Source organism: Pristis pectinata, chromosome 6 (genome assembly GCF_009764475.1).
Source record: "Pristis pectinata isolate sPriPec2 chromosome 6, sPriPec2.1.pri, whole genome shotgun sequence".
NCBI lineage: Eukaryota > Metazoa > Chordata > Chondrichthyes > Rhinopristiformes > Pristidae > Pristis > Pristis pectinata.
The window spans coordinates 13584576-13610855 of NC_067410.1; the positions used below are offsets into that span (position 1 = coordinate 13584576).

General features: G+C 41.5%; 1 protein-coding gene across 6 annotated transcripts in view; it reads right to left on the reverse strand.

Moving 5' to 3' along the window:
- The window catches only part of LOC127571321 (copine-9-like), a 324183-nt gene that overhangs the window by 159348 nt on the left and 138555 nt on the right, over nt 1-26280 (reverse strand). For 2 of the 6 annotated variants that reach the window (XM_052017598.1, XM_052017599.1), the window contains exons 5-7: nt 25024-25063; nt 23439-23441; nt 11022-11098 (exon numbers count right to left, since the gene is read on the reverse strand). In XM_052017598.1, the coding sequence (XP_051873558.1) occupies nt 11022-11098; nt 23439-23441; nt 25024-25063 (120 nt within the window). Of the gene's footprint in view, nt 1-11021; nt 11099-19261; nt 19265-23438; nt 23442-24244; nt 24257-24987; nt 25064-26280 lie in introns of all 6 variants that reach the window. The other 4 variants (XM_052017600.1, XM_052017597.1, XM_052017596.1 and 1 more) reach the window with 4 other exon arrangements.

Consider the following 26280-nt stretch of genomic DNA (forward strand, 5'->3'; position numbering starts at 1 on the left):
TGGATCCTGCCAAATACAGATGTACTAAAGGGACAAGGTTTAAGGTAACATGGAGCTGGAGGGTCTGCAAACTTTGTTGTCACTTGGAGAAGAAGTTCAACTTTCAAACTATGCACCATATCTCCCAACAACAGGGCTCTAGAGTACAAGGAACCGGAAAGTGATTTTTGTTTGTCCTCTCTGCACATATCAGTGCTTTCCTTCCTCAGACCTTTGGCAAAAGGCAGCACATGGTATTGTCTCACAGCTCCAGTGACTCAAGGTCGATTCTGACCTCTGGTGTTGTCTGTGTGGAGTTTGCACGTTCTTCCTCCTTGTGACTGCATGGGTTTCCCCCAGGTACTGATTTTTTTTATTTGCCCCCAGCACAAACATGTGCTGGTTATTATGTCAACTGGGTCTGTAAATTGCCTATTTAGTGGGGTGGTAGGGGATGGGGAGAAGGCTATTAATGGTCATCAATTAAACAAAAGGTTTGCAGGGAAATAAGTGGTGGAATGGGAACGCTCCGATAGTTGGCTTGGACGATGGGAAATGTGAATATGAAAGTTTCTTCAGTGAGCGATCAGTGTTACCCTTTGAGAAACAAATCATCATAGAATCATTGAAACTTGCAGGATGGATTGTGGCCACCTAGATCTTGCTGGTAAATGGTGGAGACTGATTTTAGCTGTGATCTGAGAATGAATGTTTATTCAGTCAGCATCATTCAATGTGTATGTTGGTGGTTGGCCATGGTGTCATTAACATTGGTGGACCATCAAAACATACTGTCCACACATACTTTTGGAATTTCAACTCTGACTGTGCTTCAAAGGTTCGCCATTATCTGTAAGATACTTTGGAGTTACCTGAAGCTACACAAAGTGTTATATGTGTTTTTCCTTCTGTGGATTTCAAATGTATTCTCTGCAGCTCCATGATCAATAAACATTGGAGATATTAGTTAGGTAATTATTAAACCTCATGTGAAGAGTGAAACCAGACCTGTTGGAGTTCCAGTATGTTTTTTTTCTCTCTGCTGTTGCTCTAATTCATTTTCCTCTCCTTACACTCAACTATGATTAACAAGCATTCATTCCTCTCTCTTAGACAGTACAGACAACAATGGTTTCACCGGGGTAACCTTAATCTCCACTCTGCATCGGACATTTCCTTTGTTCTCTCCACCCTTCTCCCTCTCCACAACTTTAAACACACTTGTTTCCTCAATATTGATGAAATGTCATCAAACTGAAAAGATGACTGCTTCTCCCTCCACAGAAGCTGCCAGACCTCCTGAGTATCCCCAGCACATTTTGTTTCTATTACTGTTTGAAGGAAGTTGGGACAAGCAACAACTTGAATACAAACATCGCATTGAAATGAAAACATCTGGGATTTTACAGGGAAGGAGGTTTGTGCCAATAGGCCTGAAAAAGAACATTAAGGTTCCAAGAAACAGAACAGAAAATGCACCCCTTCTGACTGTAACTGGCTTTGCAACTCACAGGAGACAGCTGCCAGACGAGCTTGGTTCAAACAGACTTCCAGTAGAAGGATTGATCAAGTAAACCTCAAGTTGCTAAGTGCTTCTCCAAGCCTAAACTTTTTTGAGAGCTTGGCTGAATCCTAAACAAAGGAACATGGATACTTATTGTTTCTGAAATACCCTTATTCATGCCACTCTTTCAGTTGTCAATAACTGTGAACAGGCTCCCACTGTTAAATCAGAAAGGCAGAGAGGTCACTGAAGCTTTTTAGTCTGAAGATTGCATTCACTTAATAAATACTATATGTGCAGGAAAAATTCTTGGGCAGATTTTAACAACATCATAATGAAGGCGTATAATGACAAGAATTGGCTCTGAAACATGATCCACAATATTTTTTCAAGAAAATTTGATAAATGACATTCTTAAGTTCAACATTGAAGTGGGTTCTCATGAGGGTGCATACAATAAACAAAGAACAGCTGACTTCTAAAGAATTAATACACAGTTTACAAGCAATATATATTCCTTTCAGGCAAAAATAAAAACCGTCCCGTACACACTCCAGGAATTCATCCTACACAGAATTATTGCTAATTTGATATGACCAGTCTATATATAGATTAAAGTCACTCATGATTACTGTGGAACTCTTGTTACATGCATCTGTAATTTTTGGTTTTACACCCTTCCCTAGTAAGGAATATGACCTTCAATGAATAGGTAAAGAAATAATTAGTTAAAGTTAATCTGGATCTCTTGCAAACTGGGGCAAATGAAGTTATATTGGGGAATAAATAAATAGCAGAGTAATTAAACAAATATTTTGTGCCTGTCTTCACAAAAGCAGACAAGGAAAACCTCTTGGAAATAGTGGTGGATTATAGGCCTAGACTAAAGGAGGAGGTCAAGGAAATTACTTTTAATGAACAACTAGCAGGGGAAAAATTGAAGTGAGTAAAAGGTGATAAATCACCAGGACACAATGACTTGCATCCTAAGGGTTTTCAAGCTGGTAGAGAGAGAGGTAGTGGATGCACTGGTTCCATAGATTCCATAGATTCTTGAATATTTTCCATGGATTGGAAGATAGCAAATAGAAACAGACAATTTAAAAAAAGGAGAGAACGAGAAACAGAGAAGTGGACAACAGTTGGCTTGATATCAAGTGTAGGGAATGTGGAATCCATTACAGGCGGCACCATGTTTTGACCATTTGGGTAATGGAAATTCACCCATACAGAATTCACTCCCCAGCAATCTGAGATACGGAATAAAATTTGCTCTCACAGAATTTATGTGAACAAAAGTAAATAAATAAACACAAAACTAACTTTTTTCAACTCGCGTTTCTTGACACATGCACAGATGATGCTGTTTCTTTACAGAAAATTGTGATGTGGACCATTTTCTAAGAAAGAAACCACCCCCCTCGACCAAATGCAGAGATTGCCTAGATTAAAGAAGTAGCAACAGGGCACTTAGAAGGATTGTGATAGGATTAGACAGAATCAACGCAGATTTATGAATGGGAATTCATGTTTGACAAATCTCTTGGAATTTTTTGAAGTTGTAGCTACCAGAAAAAATAAGGGCAACCAAGCTGAAGTTATGTACTCGGACATTCAGAAAGATTATTAAATACAATTAGAGTGAATGTTTTTGGGAGTAAAATACTGGCTTAGATTAGGGATGGTTAATGGATAGATAAGAAGGAATAGGAATAGATGGATAATTTTTGAGTTGAGAGGTTGTGAACAGTGAGGTACCACAGGGCTCTAGCTAGCTGTTCATGTTGGGCTCTAGCTAGCTGTTCATAATCCACTCCAATGATTTGGATAAGAAATCAAGGGTAATGATCTCTCAATTTACTGATGATACCAGGCTCAGTGGCAGTGTGGGCTGTGGGGATGATGCAGAGAAGCGTTGGGGGATACAGATACAGGGGGATACAGGACAGGCATGGTAGTGTAGCGGTTAGTGTAACGCTATTACTGCACCAGCAACCCGGGTTCAATTCCAGCCGCTACCTGTAAGGAGTTTGTACGTTCTCTGCGTGGTTCTCCTCCAGGTGATCCGGTTTCCTCCCACATTCCAAAGACGTACGGGTTAGGAAGTTGTGGGACACTCTACAACTCTACGCAAAAAACACTCTATGCAAAAAAGATGCATTTCACTGTGTGCTTCAATGTACATGTGACTAATAAAGATATCTTATCTTATCTTATAAGTAAAGTGAATGAACAAGTCCATGACAGATAGAAGATAATGTGGAAAAATGTGAGGTCACCTATTTTGCTAGAAAGGCAGAGTATTCTTTAGATGGTGAGAGATTAAAAAGTGTCGATACTCAAAAGAGCACAGGTGTCCTTGTACATAAATCACTAAAAGTTAACATGCAGGTTCAGCAAGCAATTAGGAAGGCAAGGAATAGGTTGGCCTTTTTAGCAAGAGGATCAGAGTACATGAGTAGAGACATCTTGCTTCAATTATATAGACCCCTGGTGAGAGTGCATCTGGAATATTGTGTACAGGTCTGGTCTCGTCATCTTATAAGGATAAACTTGCAGTAAGGAGTATGTAGCCAAGACTGGTTCCTGGGATGGCCGGTTTTGTTGTATGAGGAGACATACTGCAGACTAGGCCTATACTCCCTGAAGTTTAGAAGAATCAAAAGTGATTCTTATGAGACTTTACAGGTTAGATGTGGAGTCAATGTTTCCCCTGGCTGGGGTGTCTAAAACCAAGGGTCATGGTCTCAAAATAAAGTGCTGGACATTCAGGACAAAGGTGAGGAGAAATGTCATTACAAAGAGGGCAGTGAATCTTGGGAGTTCTTTACCCAAGAACTTTGTGGAGGTTCAGTCACTCAGTATATTCAACACAGGGATTAACAGATCTCTAGCTTGTAGTAGAATCCAGGAGTATAGGGTTGGAGTGGGAAGGTGGGAGAGCGAGGTAAAAGATCAGCCTTGATCTTATTGAGTAGCTGAGAAGGCACAAGGGACTGAATGGCCTAATCCTGATTCTATTTCTTATGTTATAGTATCACTGGAGACTATTCAGCCAATTGTGCACATACCGACTCCTTAAACAAAAACTATCAAATAGTTTCCACCTCCTTTTCCTTTCCCAACAGATCTACAAGTTTTATTCCTTGTCACATTTGTATCTAATTCACCTTTTAAAGTCAATACTATTCCTTGTTTCAGCCGAGGCAAGCCAAACCATAACAACTCACCGTGTAACACGCCTCTCTCCCCACTGTCCCTTTGCCAATTATACAGAGGATTAGATTGGAGATGAATGCAGTTAGTGGAGTTAGTGAATGACGCAGATAATGGGCCAAAATTTAAGAAGGTGGTTTCAGTAAGCATGTCCCTTCCTTCCTCAGACCTCTTTCACCTGCCAATCTCAAGCTCCGCTTCTTCCTGTTTGTTGGCAATTATCCCAGCCTGCTACTGCACCTATCTCTCATTCTGCTACTTGCAGGCTGCTGATAGCTGATGCATTTAACCAAATGCAAACAGTAAGTGCTGGAAACACTCAGCAGGCCAGGCAGCATCTGTGGAAAGAGAAAGGCAGCTTACGTTTCAGGTCACCCTGAAGCATTACCTCTGTTTCTCTTCCCACAGAGGCTGCCTGACCTGCTGAGTATTTCCAGCATTTTCTGTTCTTATTTCAGATTTCCAACATCTGCAGTTTGTTTTATATGAGGAAGCAAAAATGGGAATGTTCTGCTGCAGATATTCCCAGCATATCTGCAAAGAGTTGAATACCAAGACTTTCTGAGTCTTCAGACTTTTTCAGCTTCAATTACATTCTCGAAAATATCGGCAACACTGTCACAAATAAGAATGTAGGTAGTTGGGGCAATCAATAACATCCACTTTTCCCAAGAACTGCAATATAAACAGTATTCCTAGAAAATGATCCAGATCCAGAATTCCCAGCAACTGCAACAGACACAAAGCTCTCAGACACTGCATTGCTACCAAGATTCCCAACAGACTGAAAACTAATAATCCCGTGAACTAAAAACAAACTGCTGGAGGAATTCAGTGGGTCAGGCAGCATCTGTGGAGGGAAATAAGCAGTTGACGTTTTGGGTCCAGTCCACATGAAGGGTCTCCACCCGAAACATTTACTGTCCATTTCCCTCACAGATGTTGCCTGACCTCCTGAGCAACTGAGTTCCTCAGCAGTTTGTTTTTTGCTCCAGATTCCAGGTTCTGCAGTCTCTTGTGTCTCCAATAATCCCACGAACTTCATTACAACCAGGATTCTCAGACACTATCTTAAATATCTTAAATGATACTTCCAGGCACTGCGTCATATTCAGCCATGTCAGGCATCACATCATAACCAATTCTCCCAGGCACAGCAATATAATTAATATTCAAGGGCACAGCATTGTCCATGTCGTCCCATCGCAACACCTTAGAAAGTATTTTGAGGCTGACTCATCATGCGATCAATATTCCCACAGATTCCCAGATACAGCAATTTCAACAGTATTCCCAAACACAACATGACAACCAGTATTCCAAGCAAAGGATCATGGCTAAAATTCTCTGGAACTGCATTGTAACCAGGATGTCCAAGCAATGCACCACAGGCAATATCCCCGGCTCTGCATTACAGCCAGCATCCACAGTTACTGCATTCTACGTTGTACTCCCAACCATGGCTTTACAATCACTGCAATAATAACAGTGTGCACAGACACTGCATCATATCCAGCATTCCACAGCACAGCAGCACAACAAGCATCCCAGGCACCATGCAGTAACCAGTAATCCCTGAAAATGAATCATGACCAAAAAAGACACTGCCTCATCTCCAATATCCCAAGGCACTGCATAATATCCAGGATCCCAATGCTATTATAATCCAAGGAGCAGTACCATGACCAGTATTCCCAAACAAAGCATTACACTCAGTATTCCCAAAGCAGCAGTACAAACAGTATTCCCAGACACTGTATAATAATGATCCATTCCCATGTAATATCCCAAAGCATTGCATCAAAACAAATATTCAAAGGCACTGCATTGAAACCTGGATGCTGGTTGATGCCATATCGCCAGTACGCCCTGACTCTTACTCACTCTGGCATAACCAGAATGCCCAGATATTGCAACATAACCAGTGTCCCCAGATATTGCAACATAACCACTATCCCCAGATATGCAACATAATCAGTATCCCCAGATATTGCAACATAACCAGTATCCCCATATATGTAACATAACCAGTATCCCCAGATATTGCAACATAACCAGTATGCCCAGATATTGCAACATAACATCTCCAGATATGCAACATAACCAGTATCTCCAGATATTGCAGCATAACCAGTATCCCCAGATATGCAACATAACCAGTATCCCCAGATATTGCAACATAACCAGTATCCCCAGATTAGCAACGTAGCCATTATCCCCAAAGACTGCATCATTAGCAGCATCCCCAGACACCTATATCTCCAGAATGCAGGATAAGGGGGATTCAGAGGCACTGCATCATAAGAGTATTCACAGGCACTGCAAAATTTAAAAAACTCACAGTTATTGCATCATAGCTAATGTCCCAGCAATCCCTTCATAACCATATCCCCAAGCAAAGTGGGGATACTGGTTATAATTTAGTGCCTGGGAATACAGGATAATATCCAAGGTGTATTAAAACCAGTATCATAACCAGTATTCACACACACTTCATCATAATCAGTACACCCAGACACTACATTATAATCAATATTCACATGGATGGCAACATCAATAGATTCATGGATATTAATATAATCAAGAGAAATAAGGATAGTGCAGGAAAGTGGCATTGAGGTAGAAGATCAACCATGGTCTTGAGTGACAGAGCAGCTTGAAGGGCCAAGCTGGTTATTCCTGCTCTTATTTCTTATGTTCTAATGTCCCTATAATCAGCATTCACAGGGACGACAGCATGACCAGGTTTCATTGCCACTGCGTTATAATTAGAGTACACAGGTATTACAACATAGGGAGTATTCATGGACAATGCACATGAACAATATACATGGATACTGTAACATAATCAGTATTAAAAAGGCCACACAATATAACTATATTCACATGGACAACAGCATGACCAAGAGTTACAGGCACTGGAACATAATCAGTACACTTGGGTACTACCATGTAACTAGTGTTCACAGCATGACAAAGGTTCACAGGGACTGTGTCATAACAGAATTCCCAGATACTCAGTTATAACCAGCAGCTCTGTGACTCTATGACTCTATCACCAGGCATTGCATTAGAAACAGTATTCGCATGCACTACATTATAACCAGTATTCACAACCAGTATCTGCAAGTGCTGTATTTTAACTCGTATTCACAGGCACAACATCATAACCAGTGTACACAGGCAATGCATCAAAATCAGTATCCCCAGATACTGCAGCATAACCAAGATTCAGGGATGCTGGCTCATCAACAAGGTTCACAGGCATTGCATCATATCTAGTATTCCCAGCCAATGCACAAACCAGTATCCCCTTAGGAACAGCATTATGACCAGTGTTCCCAGGAACAGCAGTACAATTAGTATCCCTATGCTGCATAATAACAAGCATTCCCACTCATTACATTAAAGCCAGTATCCTGAGGCACTGTATGATAACCGTAATCACAGGTACAGTGCCAGACACAGTACACCCAGGCACTGCATCGTAACCAATATCCACAGACAATGCAACATAACCAGTATTCAAAGGTACTGCTACACAATCAGGATTTACAGGCAATGGAACATAACCAGCATTCACGGGGCAGCAGTATGACGAAAATTCAGAGACACTATATCATTACAAGTATTCATTGGCAATGCAACAGTACTAGCATTCACACAGTAGCATGATCAGGACTTACAGGCACTGCATCATAACCAGTACAGCTGGGGAGTACAATATAAATGATGAAGGCAGGGCAGTAGATGTGGTTTATGTGGACTTTACTAAGGCTTTTGACAAGGTCCCACATGGTAGGCTGGTCCAGAAGGTTAAGACACAAGGGATCCAAGGCATGTTGACAAACTGGATCCAAAATTGGCCTGGGGATTGGTGGTAGAGGGTACTGGTGGATGGGTGTTTTTCTGACTGGAAATCTGCAACAAGTGGTGCACCACAGGGGTTGTTGCTGGGACCTTTGTTGTTTGTAATATGCAAAAATGACTTGGATGAGAATGTAGGTGGTCTGCTTAATAAGTTGCAGATGACACAAAAATTGGTGGAATTATCAATAGCAGAGATGGTTGTCTAAAGATACAGTGGATCACAGATCAGGTGGAAAGTTGGGCAGAGTGGTGGCAGATGGAATTTAATCAGATACGTGTGAGGTAATTCATTTTGGGAAGTCAAATTCTGGTACAGTAAATGGTAGGAACCTCAGAAGCATTGATGTACAGAGAGACTTTGGGGTGCAAATCCATGGCTCCCTGACAGTGGCAACATAGGTAGATAGGGTAGTGAAAAAGCATTTGGTCTGCTTACCTTCACAGGATGAGGCACAGAGTTTAAGACTTGGGATGTCAACTGCAGCTGTACAAAACATTGGTTAACTTCCACTTAGCCACACTATAGAAAGAATGTGGTAGCAATAGAGAGAGTGCAGAAGAGATTCATCAGTTGCCAGGACTGGAGTGCTGTATTTTTAAGGAGCAATTAGATAGGCTGGGTCTATTCTCACTGGAAGGTTGGAGGTGGAGGGATGACCTTATAGAGGTTTATAAAATTATGAGGGTGTAGATAGGATAGAGAATCAGAATCTTTTTTTTTCCCCAGAGCAGGGGAGTCTGGAACTGGAGGGCACAGGTTTAAGGTGAGAGGGGAAACATTTAAAGGAGATATGAATGGTAAGTTTTCCACTGACAGAGGGTCGTGATTATCTAGAGCGAGCTGTCAGAGAAGGTGCTGCCAAATGGATTAGCATAGATGGGCATCGCAGCTGGCATGGACAAGGTGGGCTGAGAGGGCCCCTTTCTTTGATGAACAGGCTTCACCAGTACTCATTATGACCAATATTCCCAGGAGTAGCACTTTAAAACCAATGTGCCAAAGCACTGTATGATCAGTAACACCAGGCACAGTGTCATAACCAGCATTGCAAGAACAATGTTATATCCCCAGACACTGTGTAAAAATCTGCATAACCAGGAACTGAATAATTACCTATATTCCTGAGTAAATCATTACACTTAGTATTACCTGGAACTGCATCATAATGCCTTCTTCACCATTGTATCCACCTGTGTTGCCACTTTCAGGAAACTACATACTTGTACCCTTGGGTCTTTCAATTCAAAAACACTCCCAGGGCTTTGCCATTCACTGTATACATCCTGCCCTGGTTTAACTTCCCAAAATGAATCACTTTGCACTTGTCTGAGTTAAATTCCATCTGCCATTTCTTTGTCCACTTTCTAAGCTGATCTAGATCCTATTGTAACTTAGACAACCTCCTTCACTGTCCAGTATACCACCAATTTTGGTGTCATCCACAAACTTACTGATCATGTCACTTACATTCTCATCTAAATCATTAATACATACAGTACGACAAACAACAGAGGACCCAGCACCGATCTCTGTGGCACACCACTGGTCCCAGGTCTCCAATCTGAAAAACATACCATCCACCACCACCCTCTGACTCCTTCCACCAATACAAGTTGGTATCCAATTGGATGACTCACTCTGGATCCCATGTGCTCTAACCTTCCAAGACCAATTTTGGGAACTTGTCTAATACCTTGCCAAAGTCCATGTAGACAACATCTACCACCCTACCCTCATCAATCCTCCCGGCCACCCCTTCAATAAAATTGTGAGACATGATTTTCCATGCAGAAAGCCATGGTGATGGTCCTGATTCAATCTTTGTCTCTCTAAATGCAATTAATTCATTTCTCTCAGAATCCCTTCCAGTAACATTCCCACCACTGATGTAAGGCTCACCTGCCTATAGTTGCCCAGATTATCTCTGCTGCCCTTCTTATACAAAGGCACATTATTAGCTATCCTAGTATTTCAGTATTCCCAAGTACTGCTCTAAAACCAGTACCAACAGGATATAAAGCATAATAAATAATATTCACAGCTTTGTAACAAATCCAGTACCCTCAGGCAGTACATCATAACCAGTATTCACTGAAGCATCATTAAAATCAATATCCCCAGGCACTGCATCATAACCAGTATTCAGGGGCATGATAATCAGTTTTAATGGGCATTAGTTTTTTCAGCAATATTCCCAAGCATAGCATTAAACTGTATTGCCAGTAACCTCATTATATCTGGTATCCCCAGGAACTGCATCATAAGCAGTATTTCCAGGCATATCATCATAACCAGTATTGCCGGGAAGTACTTTTTTCCAGGTACTATGTCAAAAGATACTGCAGACTCCACATTTGTAGTCTGCAAATGCATCTGACTCTAATAAAATATTGAAGACATCCAAACATTTAAAATTTAAAATAAAATTCCACATATCATGGCGCCACTCACGTTAGTAATTTCTCTACACGACTGCCTGCAGATCCAATGATTTCTCCCAGAGTGACAAAAATCTGACCAAGGAAATCCTGAAAAAAAAATAGTAGCATTAAGTATCAGGATTATTGTCAGGTTTACTGCACCAAGTGGCAATTGCCATCACTTAAATGATACAACTATTCTGAATTTAAAAAGTTATCGTGACAAGTTATGTCAAATATAATTTCAGATATGATAACCCTGCAATCTCACAAAACAGAAGATGTATTAGAATATGATCAGTCATAATGCAGTATAAGAACAGATATGCAATACTATTATATTAGCAAATGAACCGTAGGGGTGAAATTCAACACAATTAGACACATTACACTGCAGCAGTGTACATTCTCAGGGATATTACACAAGACTGTCAGTTTGGCATCAGTTTGACTCCCTGAACTCGAAAATAAGGACATGTATGGTGGGGTGATTCTTAAGGAAGGAAATACAGTAATAAAGGGATTTTATGGAAGATTTCTTAAGTCTATATAGGTATCAGGGAAAGCTCTTCTCTGGCAGCACAGACTGGTGAAATCATCTTGAGTGTGCCAACTGCTATGCCCTGCATTGTAAAAACCACAGGATTCCTCATGGACAGGCAACACCAATGGTAGTATTCACAATATATATGCATGGCATATTATGCATTACCTCCTCAATAAATAGATCAAGTAGATTGGCCTCAATATTTGCATGTGGGCGGAGGGATTAGCGAGGAGCCACAGTTGTGGCAGAAAGTCTGAAATCCTACACAGACACCCGACTTATGGGCACCCCTACATAGAACATTACAGTACAGTACAGGCACTTTGCCAACCTTTAACTTACTCTAAGATCAATCTAACCATTCCTTCCCACATACCCCTCCATTTTTCTATCATCCATGTGCCTATCTAAGAGTCTGTTAAATGTTCCTAATGTATCTGCCTCTACTAGCACCCCTGGCAGCGCATTCCATGCACCCACCACTCTCTGTGTAAAAAATTTACCTCTGACATCCCTCCCCCTATACCTTCCTCCAATCACTTTAAAATTATGCTCCCTCGTGTTAGCCATTTTCACCCTGGGAAAAGGTCTCTGGCTGCTCACTCGATCTATGCCTTTTATCAACTTAAACACCTCTATCAGGTCACCTCTTATCCTCCTTCGCTCCAACAAGAAAAGCCCTGGCTTGCACAACCTATCCTCATAAGACATGCTTTCCAATTCAGGCAGCATCCTGGTAAATCTCCTCTGCACCCTCTTGAAAGATTCCACATCCTTCCTATAATGAAGCGACCAGAACTGAACACAATACTCTCAAGTGTGGTCTAACCAGGGTTCTATGGAGCTGCAACATTACCTCATGGCTCTTGAGCTCAATATCCTGACTAATGAAGGCCAACATATGCCTTCTTAACACCCCTTTCCCTGATACCTATATAGACTTGGACCCCAAGATCCCTCTATTCCTCCACACTGCTAAGAATCCTGCCATTGACCCTGTATTCTGCCTTCGAATTCGACCTTCCAAAGTGAATCACTTCACAGTTTTCCGGGTTGAACTCCATCTGCCACTTCTCAGCCCAGCTTTGCATCCTATCAATGTCCCGTTGTAACCCTCAACAATCTTCTACACGATCCACACATCACCAACCTTCGTGTCATCAACAAACTTTTGAACTCATCCTTCTATTTCCTCATCCAAGTCATTTATAAAAATCACAAACAGCAGGGGGTCCCAGAACAGATCCCTGTGGAACACCACTGGCCACGACCTCCAGGCAGAATATACGCACTATCTACAACCACTCTCTGCCTTCTGTGGACACGCCAATTCCGAATCCACACAGCGAAGTTTCCCTGGATCCCATGCCTCCCGACCTTCTGAATGAGCCTATCATGGGGAACCTTATCAAACACTTCACTAAACTCCATGTACACCACATCCTTCATGTACACTTCTACCTTCATCATTCTGCTTTGCCACATCCTCAAAGAACTCAATCAGGCTCATGAGGCACGACCTGCCCCTCACAAAGCCATGCTGACTGTCCCTAATCAGACTATGCTTCTCCAAATGCTCCCTAAGAATCTTTTCCAATAATTTGCCCACCACTTTAGTAAGGCTCACTGGTCTGTATTCCCAGGGTTATCCCTACTCCCTTTCTTGAACAAAGGAATAACATTTGCCACCCTCCAATCATCTGTCACTACTCCTGTGGCTGCTGAGCACGCTAAGATCATCGCTAAGGGCTCAGAAACTTCTTCCCTCACATCCCATAGTGTCCTTGGGATATATCCCGTCCAGCTCTGGGGACATCTATCCTAATGTTTTTCAAAAGTTACATACTAACAAGCTCAATATTATTAAATTCAAAAATCCAATGTACATACCTATGTTCATTCCTATGAATGACATAACTAGTTTCCTCTCTTTCTCTCCCCTTTTAATAATTGATCTTTCTTATCAGTCTTTTGATGATATCTATTACAATGTGGAGCTAAGTGCTGTGATTACCATACCAAGTGATATGTGTGTATTTTTACAACCTACAGACAAAAATGACTTATGAACATGTGTAGAAACAGAATCCGTTTATTACCCAGGGTCAGTTTGTACATTTAATGGCACCACCTTGTTATCTTCTTTAAATTCCATGATTCTGTGGCTAAGAAGCTGCATCCATCCATCACTAGCCATTGTCCCCAGCAGATGCAAAAAATGGGGCTGGTTGGGAGGATGGGCTGTCGGTGGGGAGTGCAGCAGCAAGAAAGGAGGGAAAAAAAGATTACCATACAATGGGTCCCTTCACAAAACATTCAGAAGGCAGGTAAAGATCACAGAATGTACAGTGGGTGTGGTGGGATTATCTGATGGCAGTAATAAAGGGAATCCACTTTTGGCAGAAGATTTACTTTGGTGGAAACCAGATGAACCACACCTGATTCTCTGCACAATTATCATAATAAACACCATTTTGCTACTCAATTCGGTTACATTTCTCCACTCAGCAGCCGGATTTCCTAAAGGTAAGGGCTGCAAAACTTGGACCACCAGCATCAAGTTTTCGACAAGCAGCTGCCTTTTGAGAGCAGGGCACAAATATACCATGTAACCTGGTGGTCGGCAATGGGCTGGTTGGGGTCAGGTTTCAGAATTATAGAATAGTTGTCTTCTTAGGCAGTCTCTCAGGACTAAGGATGACTTGTTTCCACTCTGCTTTTGAGGTGACAAATGAAACCAATTGGAAACCACAAATGAGACAGGAGGTGCGTACTTGGGTACTTTGTGAGGTGATGCATTCCTTATGATGGGCTTGTGGTTGCTCCCAATGTACAGATTTGGAGATCTCAATACCATTCCACATCAAGAGGATACCGACCCGAGATTCCAAGGAGTCCGTGGGGATGATGCGTTGTCTTAAGGAAGTTTTGAGCACATCCTTGAACCATCGGGGAGGAGGTACAGGAACCTGAAGACCCACACTCAATGTTTCAGGTACAGCTTCTTCCTCTCCGCCATCAGGTTCCTGAATGGTCCATGACCCCATGAACATACCTTATTATTCTTCTTTTGTACTATTTATTTATTTTTGTAATTTTTATGTCTTTATGTCTTGCACTGTACTGCTGCCACAAATGAACACATTTCATGACATATGTCAGTGATAATAAACCTGATTCTGATTCCTTTGGCCACTTTCTAATCTCTTCCCATAATAGATCTTGGACGAGATATCTGTTTAGAGAGCTGGTATTGGGCGTGCTAAGGACGTGGCCTGCCCAAAGGAGCCAACTGATTATAATTAGGGCACCAATGCTGGGGATGTTGACCTGAGAGAGGGGACTTACATTGATTTGCTTATCCTTCCAGTGGATTTGGAGGATTTTGCAGAGATAGGGTTGGTGGTATCTTTCCAGTGTCTTTATGTGCCTGCTACAGGAAGTCCAGGTCTCAGAAGCATGAGTTACTGTTGACTGATAGACCATGAATTTTGTGCCAAGTTTGAAATCTTGATCTTCATATATCCTTTTCCTCAATCGACCAAAGGTTGCACTGTCGCAATGAAGGTGATGGTGATCTACCTTCACTGAGAAGCAGCCCCGAGATAAAAGGTTCATAGTCTTTTCGTGACTTGTATTACTGAAGGATGGTGTTCTGCAGTGAGGGCAGGATGGTGGAGGACCTATGTTCTGCAGATGTTCAGTTTAAGACCCATCGTCTTGCATGCTCCAAAGAATAAGTTGACAATGACTTGGAGCTCAGCTTCTGAGTGCACATTAGCACAAGCACGGTGCCAGGTCGCAATGTAGTCAGCTGTCTAATTGGAACAAGAGGCTGCGAACATGGGCAGGCATGCAGCCATAGCCAGAGGCTACGAATGTACACTAAGTGTGTTCAGGACAGTCCTGGAGAGAAGGAGGCCCATTCAACCCAGTTTGCCCCTTTCAGCTGGCTCTTTTGAAAGACAAGACAACTGGGTTCTTTCCCCAACTCCTGCCCCATACCATTACAATTTATTCACCTCTAAGTTCCTTTTGAAAGCTCGCACCAAATCGGTTTCCTCCATCTAACAGATATGATACCTTATGCATGTAGATAGGGCATCACGAGGCTATCATCAATAATGTATGGCATGCTTGCTGATGTCACTCTCTCAAAAACTCATCCAGTGACCTCCACCTTTAAGTCTATCATATGCATGGAAGTTTGGGCTATTATTTCGTAGAAGTGCATTAAGCACATACAGAATTTGGCTTTATAATTTATAACACATAAAACACTCTGCTGTGCATTAGAAGTTCTATGCCTTTCAGTAATCAAGAGAGTTAATTTGAGCTATTTCATATGAAGTAATGAAATGCTTATTCATCTTTCATTGTAGTTCACTGGCTTTGTGACTAATTTTCTTTGAGGCTAATATTAACCAAGTTGCCTGTGGAGATTTATTATCTTAGATGCTTACAGATAAAGTGCAGTACAAATGATATGTTTCAGTGGTTACAGATGGAATCTAGATTGACAATGGTTCTTTCAAAGCATTGAGAAATTCTCACGGTAGATAGAGTCTGATGAGTCACAAAAAGATCCAGTTCAGACAGTAAAGGACCGCTGTGGTGTTGTCTAATATTTAATTGAGCATTTGTCTCCTTTCTCTATGCAGACTTTTGTCTGAATACAAATTAAGGATACAGAACAGAAATACTGAGACATTGAGGGGCAATTACTAATACCTCAGATTCTTTTTCTATTTATGTTTCATGTTCCCATTTCATTTTCTCCTTGTGCACCATGTACCATTCTTTGGCTGGCAAGCATTATTATGGACATTAAGGGCATGGGGGATATAGAAATCAGAAAGGAAAATAGACAGCATGAACAAAGGTCAAGGCGCCAAATGGGCAACTCCTGCTCCAACTATATTCTTCTTTCAGGTAATCTATTTAGGTAACTCAGCTAACTGCCAGAGAACAATTGAGAGACAACACAGCAGCGATCCCATATTAGCCTTATCAGTCATCTGTGAGCCCACTGAACCAGAACGCAACCGGGATATCCTCAATCCTGAGGGACTGTCTAAGTAGAAGATATCCCAACTCAGTTCTTCCATCCCCCCACTGAAGATAAACTGACACTTTGTCACCATCTTTCCCCAAGAGGCAGTGATTGGAATTGTAATTCCCTGCAGAATGTGCCCACATCCCTGAATTACCAGAGACACAATGGTAGTTGCTATTGAGGTTCATGCCTTGTGTACAGTATCTTTTGGTATTTGTTCCTTAATGGGAAAATTCACCATGCACTGTAGCTGAAGACAAATGTCCTTCATTATCAGCATTTGCACACCAGTAGTGGAGAACAGTCCAACTTTCAGTGTACATAAATGTGCAGGAAAACAGCATATCCATTTTCATATCAACAGGTCTGAAGCCTCATAACTAATATATATTATGTGGTAATCCTTGGACTGAAGGATTCACTTCATCACGATTCTTCAGCATTCAATAGAGAGGATTCAGCCTTTTGTGTTCAATTCCATGGCATCCCCTGAGGTCTTGGGAGAGAAATCCACTTCTGATTCAGTTGCACTGAACCACACAGTACAGTAGCACATGTGCATTATACTTGGTAGCTGAAATTCCACTCCACTGAATTTCAGAAGCAGGGTACAGTGTGCAGATGGAATTGGAATTGGTTTATTATTGTCACATGTACTGAGGTACAGTAAAAAGACTTGTCTTACATTCCGTTCATACAGATCAATTCATTACACAGTGCATCCAAGTAGTACAAGGTAAAACAATAACAGAATGCAGAATAAAGTATAATAGCTACAGAGAAAGTCCAGTGTAGACAATAAGGTACAAGGTCATAACGAGGTAGATTGTGAGGTCAAGCGTCCATCTTATTGTACTAGGGAACTGTTCAATACATAGTGGTATATTGTGCATTTAGTTCTACCAATTTGAGGTTGAATTTCTAAGTTCTTGCATTTCGTCCAATTTCAAACAATGGACACAAAATGCAAGAACTCAAGAAATTCATCCTCAAATTGGTAGAACTTGTATCACGGCTTGGTATGGCAACTGCTCTGTCCAGGACCGCAAGAAACTGCAGAGAGTTGTGGATACAGCCTAGTGCATCACGGACACCAGCCTCCCCTCCTTGGACTCCTTGGTCTTTACCTCTCGCTGTCTTGGTGTAGCAGCCAGAATAGTCAAAGACCCCACCCACCCAGGTCATCCTCTCTTCTCTCCTCTTTCGTCGGTTAGAAGATACAGGAGCCTGAGGGCACGTACCATCAGACTTAAGGACAGCTTCTACCCCACTGTGATAAGACTATTGAACGGTTCCCTTATACAATGAGATGGACTATGACCTAACAATCTACCTTGTTGGGACCTTGCACCTTATTGCACTGCACTTTCTCTGTAGCTGTGACACCTTAGTCTGTACTGTTATTGTTTTTACCTGTACTATATCAATGTGCTCTGTACTAACTCAATGTAACTGCACTGTGTAATGAATTGACCTGTACGATAGGTATGTAAGACAAGTTTTTCACTGTACCTCGGTACAAGTGACAATAATAAACCAATACCAATACCAAATGGTGGAACTAAATGCACAAGATACCACCCTGAGCCTTTTAGTTGAGACTGGTTTCATCCCTAAGTCAACAGGTCATGGGTTCAAGCCTCATTTCAGGAAAAATTGTCCAAGTTCCAGTGTAATATTGATGTACACTGGATTGCTGCCTGCTCCAATAATGCGGGTATACTTTAAAGATCTCATGGCACTCATTAAGGAAGAGCAGCGTCTATCCACTGATCTAGCCAGAAATAAGTCTTTTGACTAATTGCACCAAACACACACTGCTAATTATCCCACTGTAAACAATTTCTGCATGTTTGCTCACATATAAATAGTCCACTTCGGGGCAATTGTCTGCATGGGAAGCAGTTTGAGATGCTTCTGAAGGATGTGATGAAGCTTTATATAAACACGGCTAACCACAAATACCAAAATCTGATGAAATGAATACAAGTTTGGACTGTTGTTCCCCCTTATTCTAAACGCACATTTCAATGCTGGCTGTGTTTAAGCATTGCTTAGGCCACAATAGTAAGATTTGGACAATGAGACTTGACAGGCTATTCAAGCATGTCACTGGCACCTATTCAATCCTGCCTAGTGATCATCCATAAATACTTTCCAGTACCGGTTTGAATGAGGTGATGCCATAATGAGTAGTAACTCCCGCAGTCTTCTATTCTTCAACAGGGTCAATCATAAGAAACAATTTCAGCTCAGAACAGTTAATACTACAGAGACTTGGCAATTGACCTTATGGTCTGGATGAACGTTTTCTACTGGCACATTCCCAGCAGATCAATTTGTTTGTGAAAACCTGGGTGCTTCATCTGTCAGGGAGCAACCTGTGTAAGCTTCACATAACACCAGATGTCCATGCTCCAGTGTAATATCAATTTCAGATTGGGAGCGCTGTTATATTCAACGTTAGGTGTAATCACATAGCTTCACATTCACTTAAATACAATGACCCATAGGACAGGTCATACAGCGAATGATGCCTTCATAACAAGAACATAATAGGAAGTGGGGTGCACCTTTAAAATGTGTTCAAACTGGATGAAGTAGTAGCACACCACCAATGGATTCATTCACTACTGTGTGGGCACTGCAAATCTTCATGGTCGAAAACGTGCTGCTCAGGAAAAAGTTTACCTTGATGGTAGGGGGGGAGTGGGAGAAGAGGGGGTAAGAGTGAGGACCTGGTGCTCACTGGCCCTAGTGGGGTCTGGAATTGGGCTGGCGATCAGATAAGTGGTTGGAGGACAGGTGGTGTGGACAGAGAAAAATGGTATCTCCATCGGAGGCCTCTGGTGATCACTGGGTTAGGTTGATCAGAGAATTGGAATGAACTGTGGGTCTAGTGATGAGGGAGGGATGGAGGTTAGGGCTTCATGGGAATTGGAAAGTTGATGAGCCAATCACAGGGTGTGAGGGAGAGATGGACGTGTGGGTGGGGTAGTTTGGGGACGGGTCTGACAAGGATAAAAGGTAAATACTGGACTTAGTGGGATCCCAATGAGGCACTGCACTGCATAAGCTTAGTTGTCCTGGGAGTTCATAACAATGGTTGTACCTGGGACAACACAGTCAAATATCCCTGGAGTGCTCCGATAATTTGGATTTGGTCACTATTATGTTTCACTCTAAGTACATTTTCGATCACATAACATTAAAATAGTTAGCACTATGCAATCTAATTTCTTGGCTGTTGTATCCATTTCAAAATAGCACTAAAATGATATTTCAGATCTATCTATAACCTGGTTAGAATAGGCCTTTATTAGAAAGCAACATGGTGCTTTGATTCACAGAGAGCCTGTCGATGGATTCCCAATTTATGCTACAGTTCTACTACACTGTGTGTATCCTTAAGCAGTCAATAGCACATCCACACTGGTTACTGCAATAGGCTTTGCGGGGATTACTCTAGGATTTGGGGGTTAAGGGAGGGGTACACATGGGACCAATTTCACACAACTCCTAACTACTCGTTACAAAGGATTGGAATCAGGTGGCCCCTCCACTGTCAACGAGGGACTGTGCTTTGTACAGACGTCGGGATAAGGTCATTTCATTGAGTTCATTTTCTTGTCAACTGGGAACAACAGATCCTGTCCTCCACACAGGGACGGGAGGTACATAGCTTGGGAGTGTTTCAGTACCTCTAATGAGCACTGTGATTACATCTACAGTTCTCCAATAACAATCTGCATCTGAAGAGCTCTCAAACACAGATGTCAAAAACAAGCTGTACTTGCATTAAGTTAAAAACAGATCAAAGCTAAGCTCCAGGAGATTGCTGTTCCATAATGATTTTTACCCAAAGATTTCTGTGATACTATTTAAAGAATATGTTTACCTGCATCGATCGTATGTTGAACAAACAACTTAGAAAATGAGGAAAGTCAAGGATAAAATAATCTTGAACTCTCTGCTTTTTAGAGAAACTTCCAGTGAGGTCAAATGAGGTTTTACTAGATGAGTCTTGTATTTATATTTTATTTTGTCACAGCCTCACCCATTTTATCCCGACTGATTTATTTTTAAATGAAGTAATATTTGCTTTGCAGCAGATAGAACAACTATTAAACATGACAAGAGCCCACAAACAGCAAATGAGATAAATAACCATATGATCCATTTTTGGCAGTGATGGTCAAGCTTCCACAACAGTTGGATACTCTGCTCATTTTTGAATAGTTCCAAAGGATATTATGAACATTTGAGCAGCTTAACTGGGCCATGGTTTACTGTCTCATCTGTAAAGTGCTGCTCTGATATTTAAACCTAGATTAGGTGCCTGGAGTTGGGCTTGAACCATGCCTTCCTGTTTCAGATACAAGTATTAAACCAGCTAACATTTGGTGACATAATAACCAACTTATATATTTCATGTCTGTCTAATTTTTCCTTATATAAGTAGTGAGGATTTTTTGAAACAACTTTTATCAGATTTTTATGTGACATCTTAAATGTCAGGTGCATATTTAAAAATAATGTAATACAGAGCAGAGTACTTGCATTGACATATTTGTGAATAATTAACAGTTTTGTCCTCATCATAATAGACAAATACCTGATGCCGTGCACATGAACATCACAATAAGATTTGAAGGTGGCCACACTTACGTTGTGTACAACTGAAGTAGTTTCATTGCTGACTGGGGTTTGAAGCTGGTGTCCTCGCATTATTCAGTACATGTTAACACACTCACAGGATGCTTTTTGGGATTGACACACTCATTGACCTTATTGTACACTAAGGTATGGAGCTCCATATTTTGTCAAACTGATTGGTGCACATTGCCAAGGCAGGCTGCATTCAGGTTGTGAGCTGACAGCTCGTCAATGGGGATTGACAGATTGGAGGCAGTTTGCAGACTCAATAACACAGCAGGTTGGAACACCTCTAAGCAGTCCTATCCCATTTCTGTTTCCTTTCTTTTTTTTAAAAGAAGTATAACAGACCAGCTAATAGATTCTCACCTTCTGTTTGTCCATTATAAGAAGATATGAAGCAGCATTAAAAGAAGAAAGAGAATGTTAGTGAATTTATAATCACAGAGCGTTTATTGATAACACTATGCCAACCAGTGAGTTGGAGACAGGACATATGAATGAGGTCACAGTGATGAACTGTAGAACGAGGAAGGTCAGTTTACTCAGAATCCATTTAGATAGGCAAAGAATTAAAAGTATATGCCAAAAACTACTGTAACTTTTCCCAATAAAAGCAGTATAATTTCTCCCAAAAATGCAGTGAGTGGAGGATAGTTATAAATAAATGATGTGTATAAAATCGTAGAACAATGTGGTCACCAGTATTGGCATGGGAATTACCCATCCTTTAGTACCCTGGCTGGAGTTGATCAATATTTATTGCTGTGTTACTTCATATATAACGGGATGGGATGGAGTCCTTCAGCTATGAGGAGAGATTGGATAGGTTGGGTTTGTTTTCCTTGGAACAGAGAAGGCTCAGGGGCGACAAAATTATAAGGGACGTAGCTGGGATGGATAGTGAAAAACTTTTCCCTTTAAAGAGGTGTCTTTAACCAGACTGCAGAGTTTTAAGGTAAGGGAGAGGAGATTTAGCAGGGACTTGAAGAATATTTCACCCAGAGGATGGTTGACATCTGGAACGCACTGTTTGAGGGGGTGGTGGAGGCAGGTACTCTCACAACATTTAAGAAGTATTTAGATGAGCACTTGAAATAGAAGACTATGGGCTGATTGCCAGAAAATGGGATTAGAATGGATAAGTACTTGATGGCTGGCATGGTGGGCCGAAGGGCCTGTTTTCATCCCACATGACATTACGACTATGATAATTACATTATTACCCAACAATAAGTAGACCATCAGGTGGCTGTAAAATGAAATGGAAAATAGAAACAGTACAAAACAATGTCCAATGAGTCCAAAAACTACATGAGTGTGGATATCAATGGTTAATACACTGTGGGCCCAAAGATAATCTAGCCCTGATTTTTATCATCTTCAGGCAGGATGCTAATTTATACCCTTTTTACACTGGGTAGATTAGGTTAATATCATGGTTCCTGTTTGTAAAGTTTAAATTTTCAATTGCAAAGAAGCGAAAATCATCAGCTTTTTGGGGTTTAACCACAAGGAAAGCAGAATAGGTTGTCACAAATGGTACGAGATCCCTCCTTGCACCTCCAATCAGCTGGAAGCACTCCAGAAGAAGGTATAACACAGGTCTCTGAGTAAGGCAGTCTCTGACAGAATACTAGTGCACTTGTGTGACATTTCTGATTGACCAAGCAACTTATCAGCTGGTCTGCTGAAGTGGGACTGATGACTGAGCCTTTGTCTCATTTATACTCAGAATGCCCAAGTAACTTTATGAAAATTGTTGATGGCTAACAGGGCCTTCTATCTCATCAGTCCGGCCTGGACTGAAAGCCAACTTCTTGCAATTAAAGCACACTCATTAAAGGCAGTCAATCATCCAGTCACCAGCCTGAGTGGATTTAGAAAATCCAGAGAAGCCACTTGATTGGCTCACTAATACATTAGTTTTGCTATTATCATCAAAACATATTGGCTTTCCTTACTGAGAGAGTAGCATAGCTGAAACAATGGCTGCAAAGTTGTGCAGAGTATAGGAACCATGTTTGCCATCAAGTGAAATGTGTTATTTCTTTTCTTTTTTATCTGACCAAATTTCTGCAAGGACCTTTGTGCAAAGGGATTTGCAGGGACCAATATTTGGATAGCAAGATGCTTTGAGCCACAGTCCTTCTACTTCATGTACAAAACTAGAAATGATGGAGTTGAACTTTCTGACTCAGTTATGTCACACTGAGGTCCTTTCTGAAAGTGCAAAATACAAAAATCCCAGGTGTGCTGGCTGGGATTTTCCACCCAGAAAAAAATGGACAAAATACCATATAGACTGAGTCTACGATCATTGAAATGTTCTTCAAGCCATTACGCTTGTCAAGAAGTATGGAGGAACAGAGAGATTTCGGGTTCTAAATGCAGAAGTCACTAAAACCCACTGACAAACACCAAAAAAAATATAAAACTAGTGAAATGTTGGTGTTTAATTGAAGAGGGCTGGAATACGCAGGGATGGAAGTGATGCTTAAGTTACAGAAAGCTCTGATTAGACCCCATTTAGAGCAGGAAATCACATGTGCAGGGATTTACATTGGATCTGGAGCGGATACAGTACAAATTCCCCAGAATGGCCATCCAGGGTTTAAGGGCTAAATTATGAAGACAGGTTGCTTATGCTATACGTAGTCTCTTGAGCTTAGAAGTCCAGAGGTGATTTAACTGGAGTGTTTACAATGAGTTCACAGGCAGATAGAGAGGAATTATTTCCTCTGGCCGGGAATCCAAAATAAGGGGGCTTGGCCTCCAACAGAACAGGCTCATCGATAGGTGAAATCAAGAAACACTTCTTCATGCAAAGAGTAATGGAAATCCACAGCTCTCCCCAAAGATCTGTTCAAGATAACTCACATGAAAAGCTTGAACTGAGATATTTGTTGGACAGGAATATTATGGGTTACAGAAGCAAGGCAAATGGAAAGAGTTAAAAGTATAGATCAGCCATGATTTAAACAAATGGCTGAACAAGCTCAAGTGGCTGAATGGCTTTGCTTCTATTTCTTTGTTGGTCCTGGTAGTTTATTTTTGGCACATTGACCCTTCTGTATAAAACCCTAAATAATAGTAAAATGAGGCAAGGCAACGACTGGTACGGCAATCCTAGAGCATAGAGAGATGCAGCACAGAAACAGGCCCTGCGGCCCACCTACTTCTTGCCAACCATCAAGCTCCCATTTACCCAAATCCTACACTAATCCCATTTTTATCTTATCCCAGATTCCTATCACCTTCCCCTCAGACTTACATATCTACACACGAGGGGCAATTTGCAGTGGCCAATTAATTTACCAACCCACATGTTTTTGGAATGTGGGAGGAAACTGGTGCACCTGGAGGAAACCCACATGGTCACAAGAAGAACAAGCAAACTCCACAAAGACAACACTGGGAGTCAAGACCATCCCTAGGTTGCTAGAGCAATGATGTAGCCGCTCTACTAGCTGTGCCACTGTGCCACCCCAATCGTACGGAGTGGAGGTGTAATGTGGAGCTGAGGCATATTAGCTGAGGTTGGTATGGTATATACCACCCTCCACCAACTCCATGGCTGGTATGTGTGGGTGTGATGAAGATGTTATGGATGTATCGTGCCAACTGCACAACAGTAGTGGTTGTGGCACAATGCCTGGATTTGGACTAACAACCGTACGTACTACTAGGGTGCAGTGCATGTCCCATGGAGACTGAAATTATTTACATCCCAGCTACATTGAAAGCCCACACAAATTGAATTTTCAAACTCACGTGTTTTGAAATGTTTGTGCTCCTTGAGTCAACACTGTACCTGCAAGAATAAGACAGTAAACAGTCTGATTAAAAGTGAAACATCCATAGGCACCAGACACCAGAATGGCATTCAAAGCAAGGACAACTGAACTTACCTAACCATGTTCATATGATATATTTGTATTCTCTTTTATTCTGTTATGAGACCAGTATTGATTGCTGAGTCAGAAATCCGCCAACTAACTTTTTGATGTTTCAAAGTGTAAAAATGTATTTATTCCTCCATTTTGTGATATAATAATTCTGTTGTATCAGTATTGCTGCATCCTAACCACTAATAAATCACCACCACTACCATCAAAAGCAATTGCACAGCAAGTTTCAGGATAAAATGTTGGCACAACATCGTCAGCCGAAGGGCCTGTACTATGCTGTAATGTTCTATGTTCTAGGTTACCCAACCTCTATAAACAGCGCCTTCACTGGAAGGATGGAAATTTACATAGGCAGCTTCTCCTGTATGTTTGGATGTGAAAACATATAATGGAGAAACCTAACAGAAGTATGCTCAGACGTAAGAATTTTAATAAATATTTAGGTACATACTGTGCATCAACTGAATTATAAGGTAAAACTATGGTGATAAATTGGGAGCCCAATTAAATCTAACTTTAACCATCTGGTGGATGAGAAGCTCCAGCAGAGGGTAGGGTTGGGTAAAGATTGTTGCAGTTAAATTAAAGAGAGATACATCCACAGTCCAGCTCCTTTCCCACACCTCCCTTCAATAACCTGTTCTTTTGACCAGATGAGCAAGACACCTGTAAGAATGACAACATGCAACTCAAAACAATATGTAAATCAGGTTCAAAGATGTCACTAGGACATGAGCTACAAAATGAACTGGAGGCTTGAGCTGGAGTAAGGATGGACAATATCAGTTACCCATCTCGGGCAAAACCTGATCTTGAGCTTTAAATGTTTCCTTCCGTTCATCTTCTGGGCCTCACTAGGAAGCTTTGAGCCTTCCTTGTGTTGGGCTAGTGTCCTGTCTCAGCTGGGGCAAGGCAAGCCCATGCTCCCAGTCTGCCTTTCAATCGCTTCCCCAACCATTCCTCAGAGTCCCTGGGTCCAGCCACCTGATCCTGTTGGTTCTGCTGTTTGCCACCTGTCCATCCCTCCGACTGTTAGGCAGATGAGTGCATTGCTTTATTTAAGTAGGGTTGTTAAGATCAGTCAGGAATCCCTTCTCTCAAGCCTTGCCGGTTCCTAAAC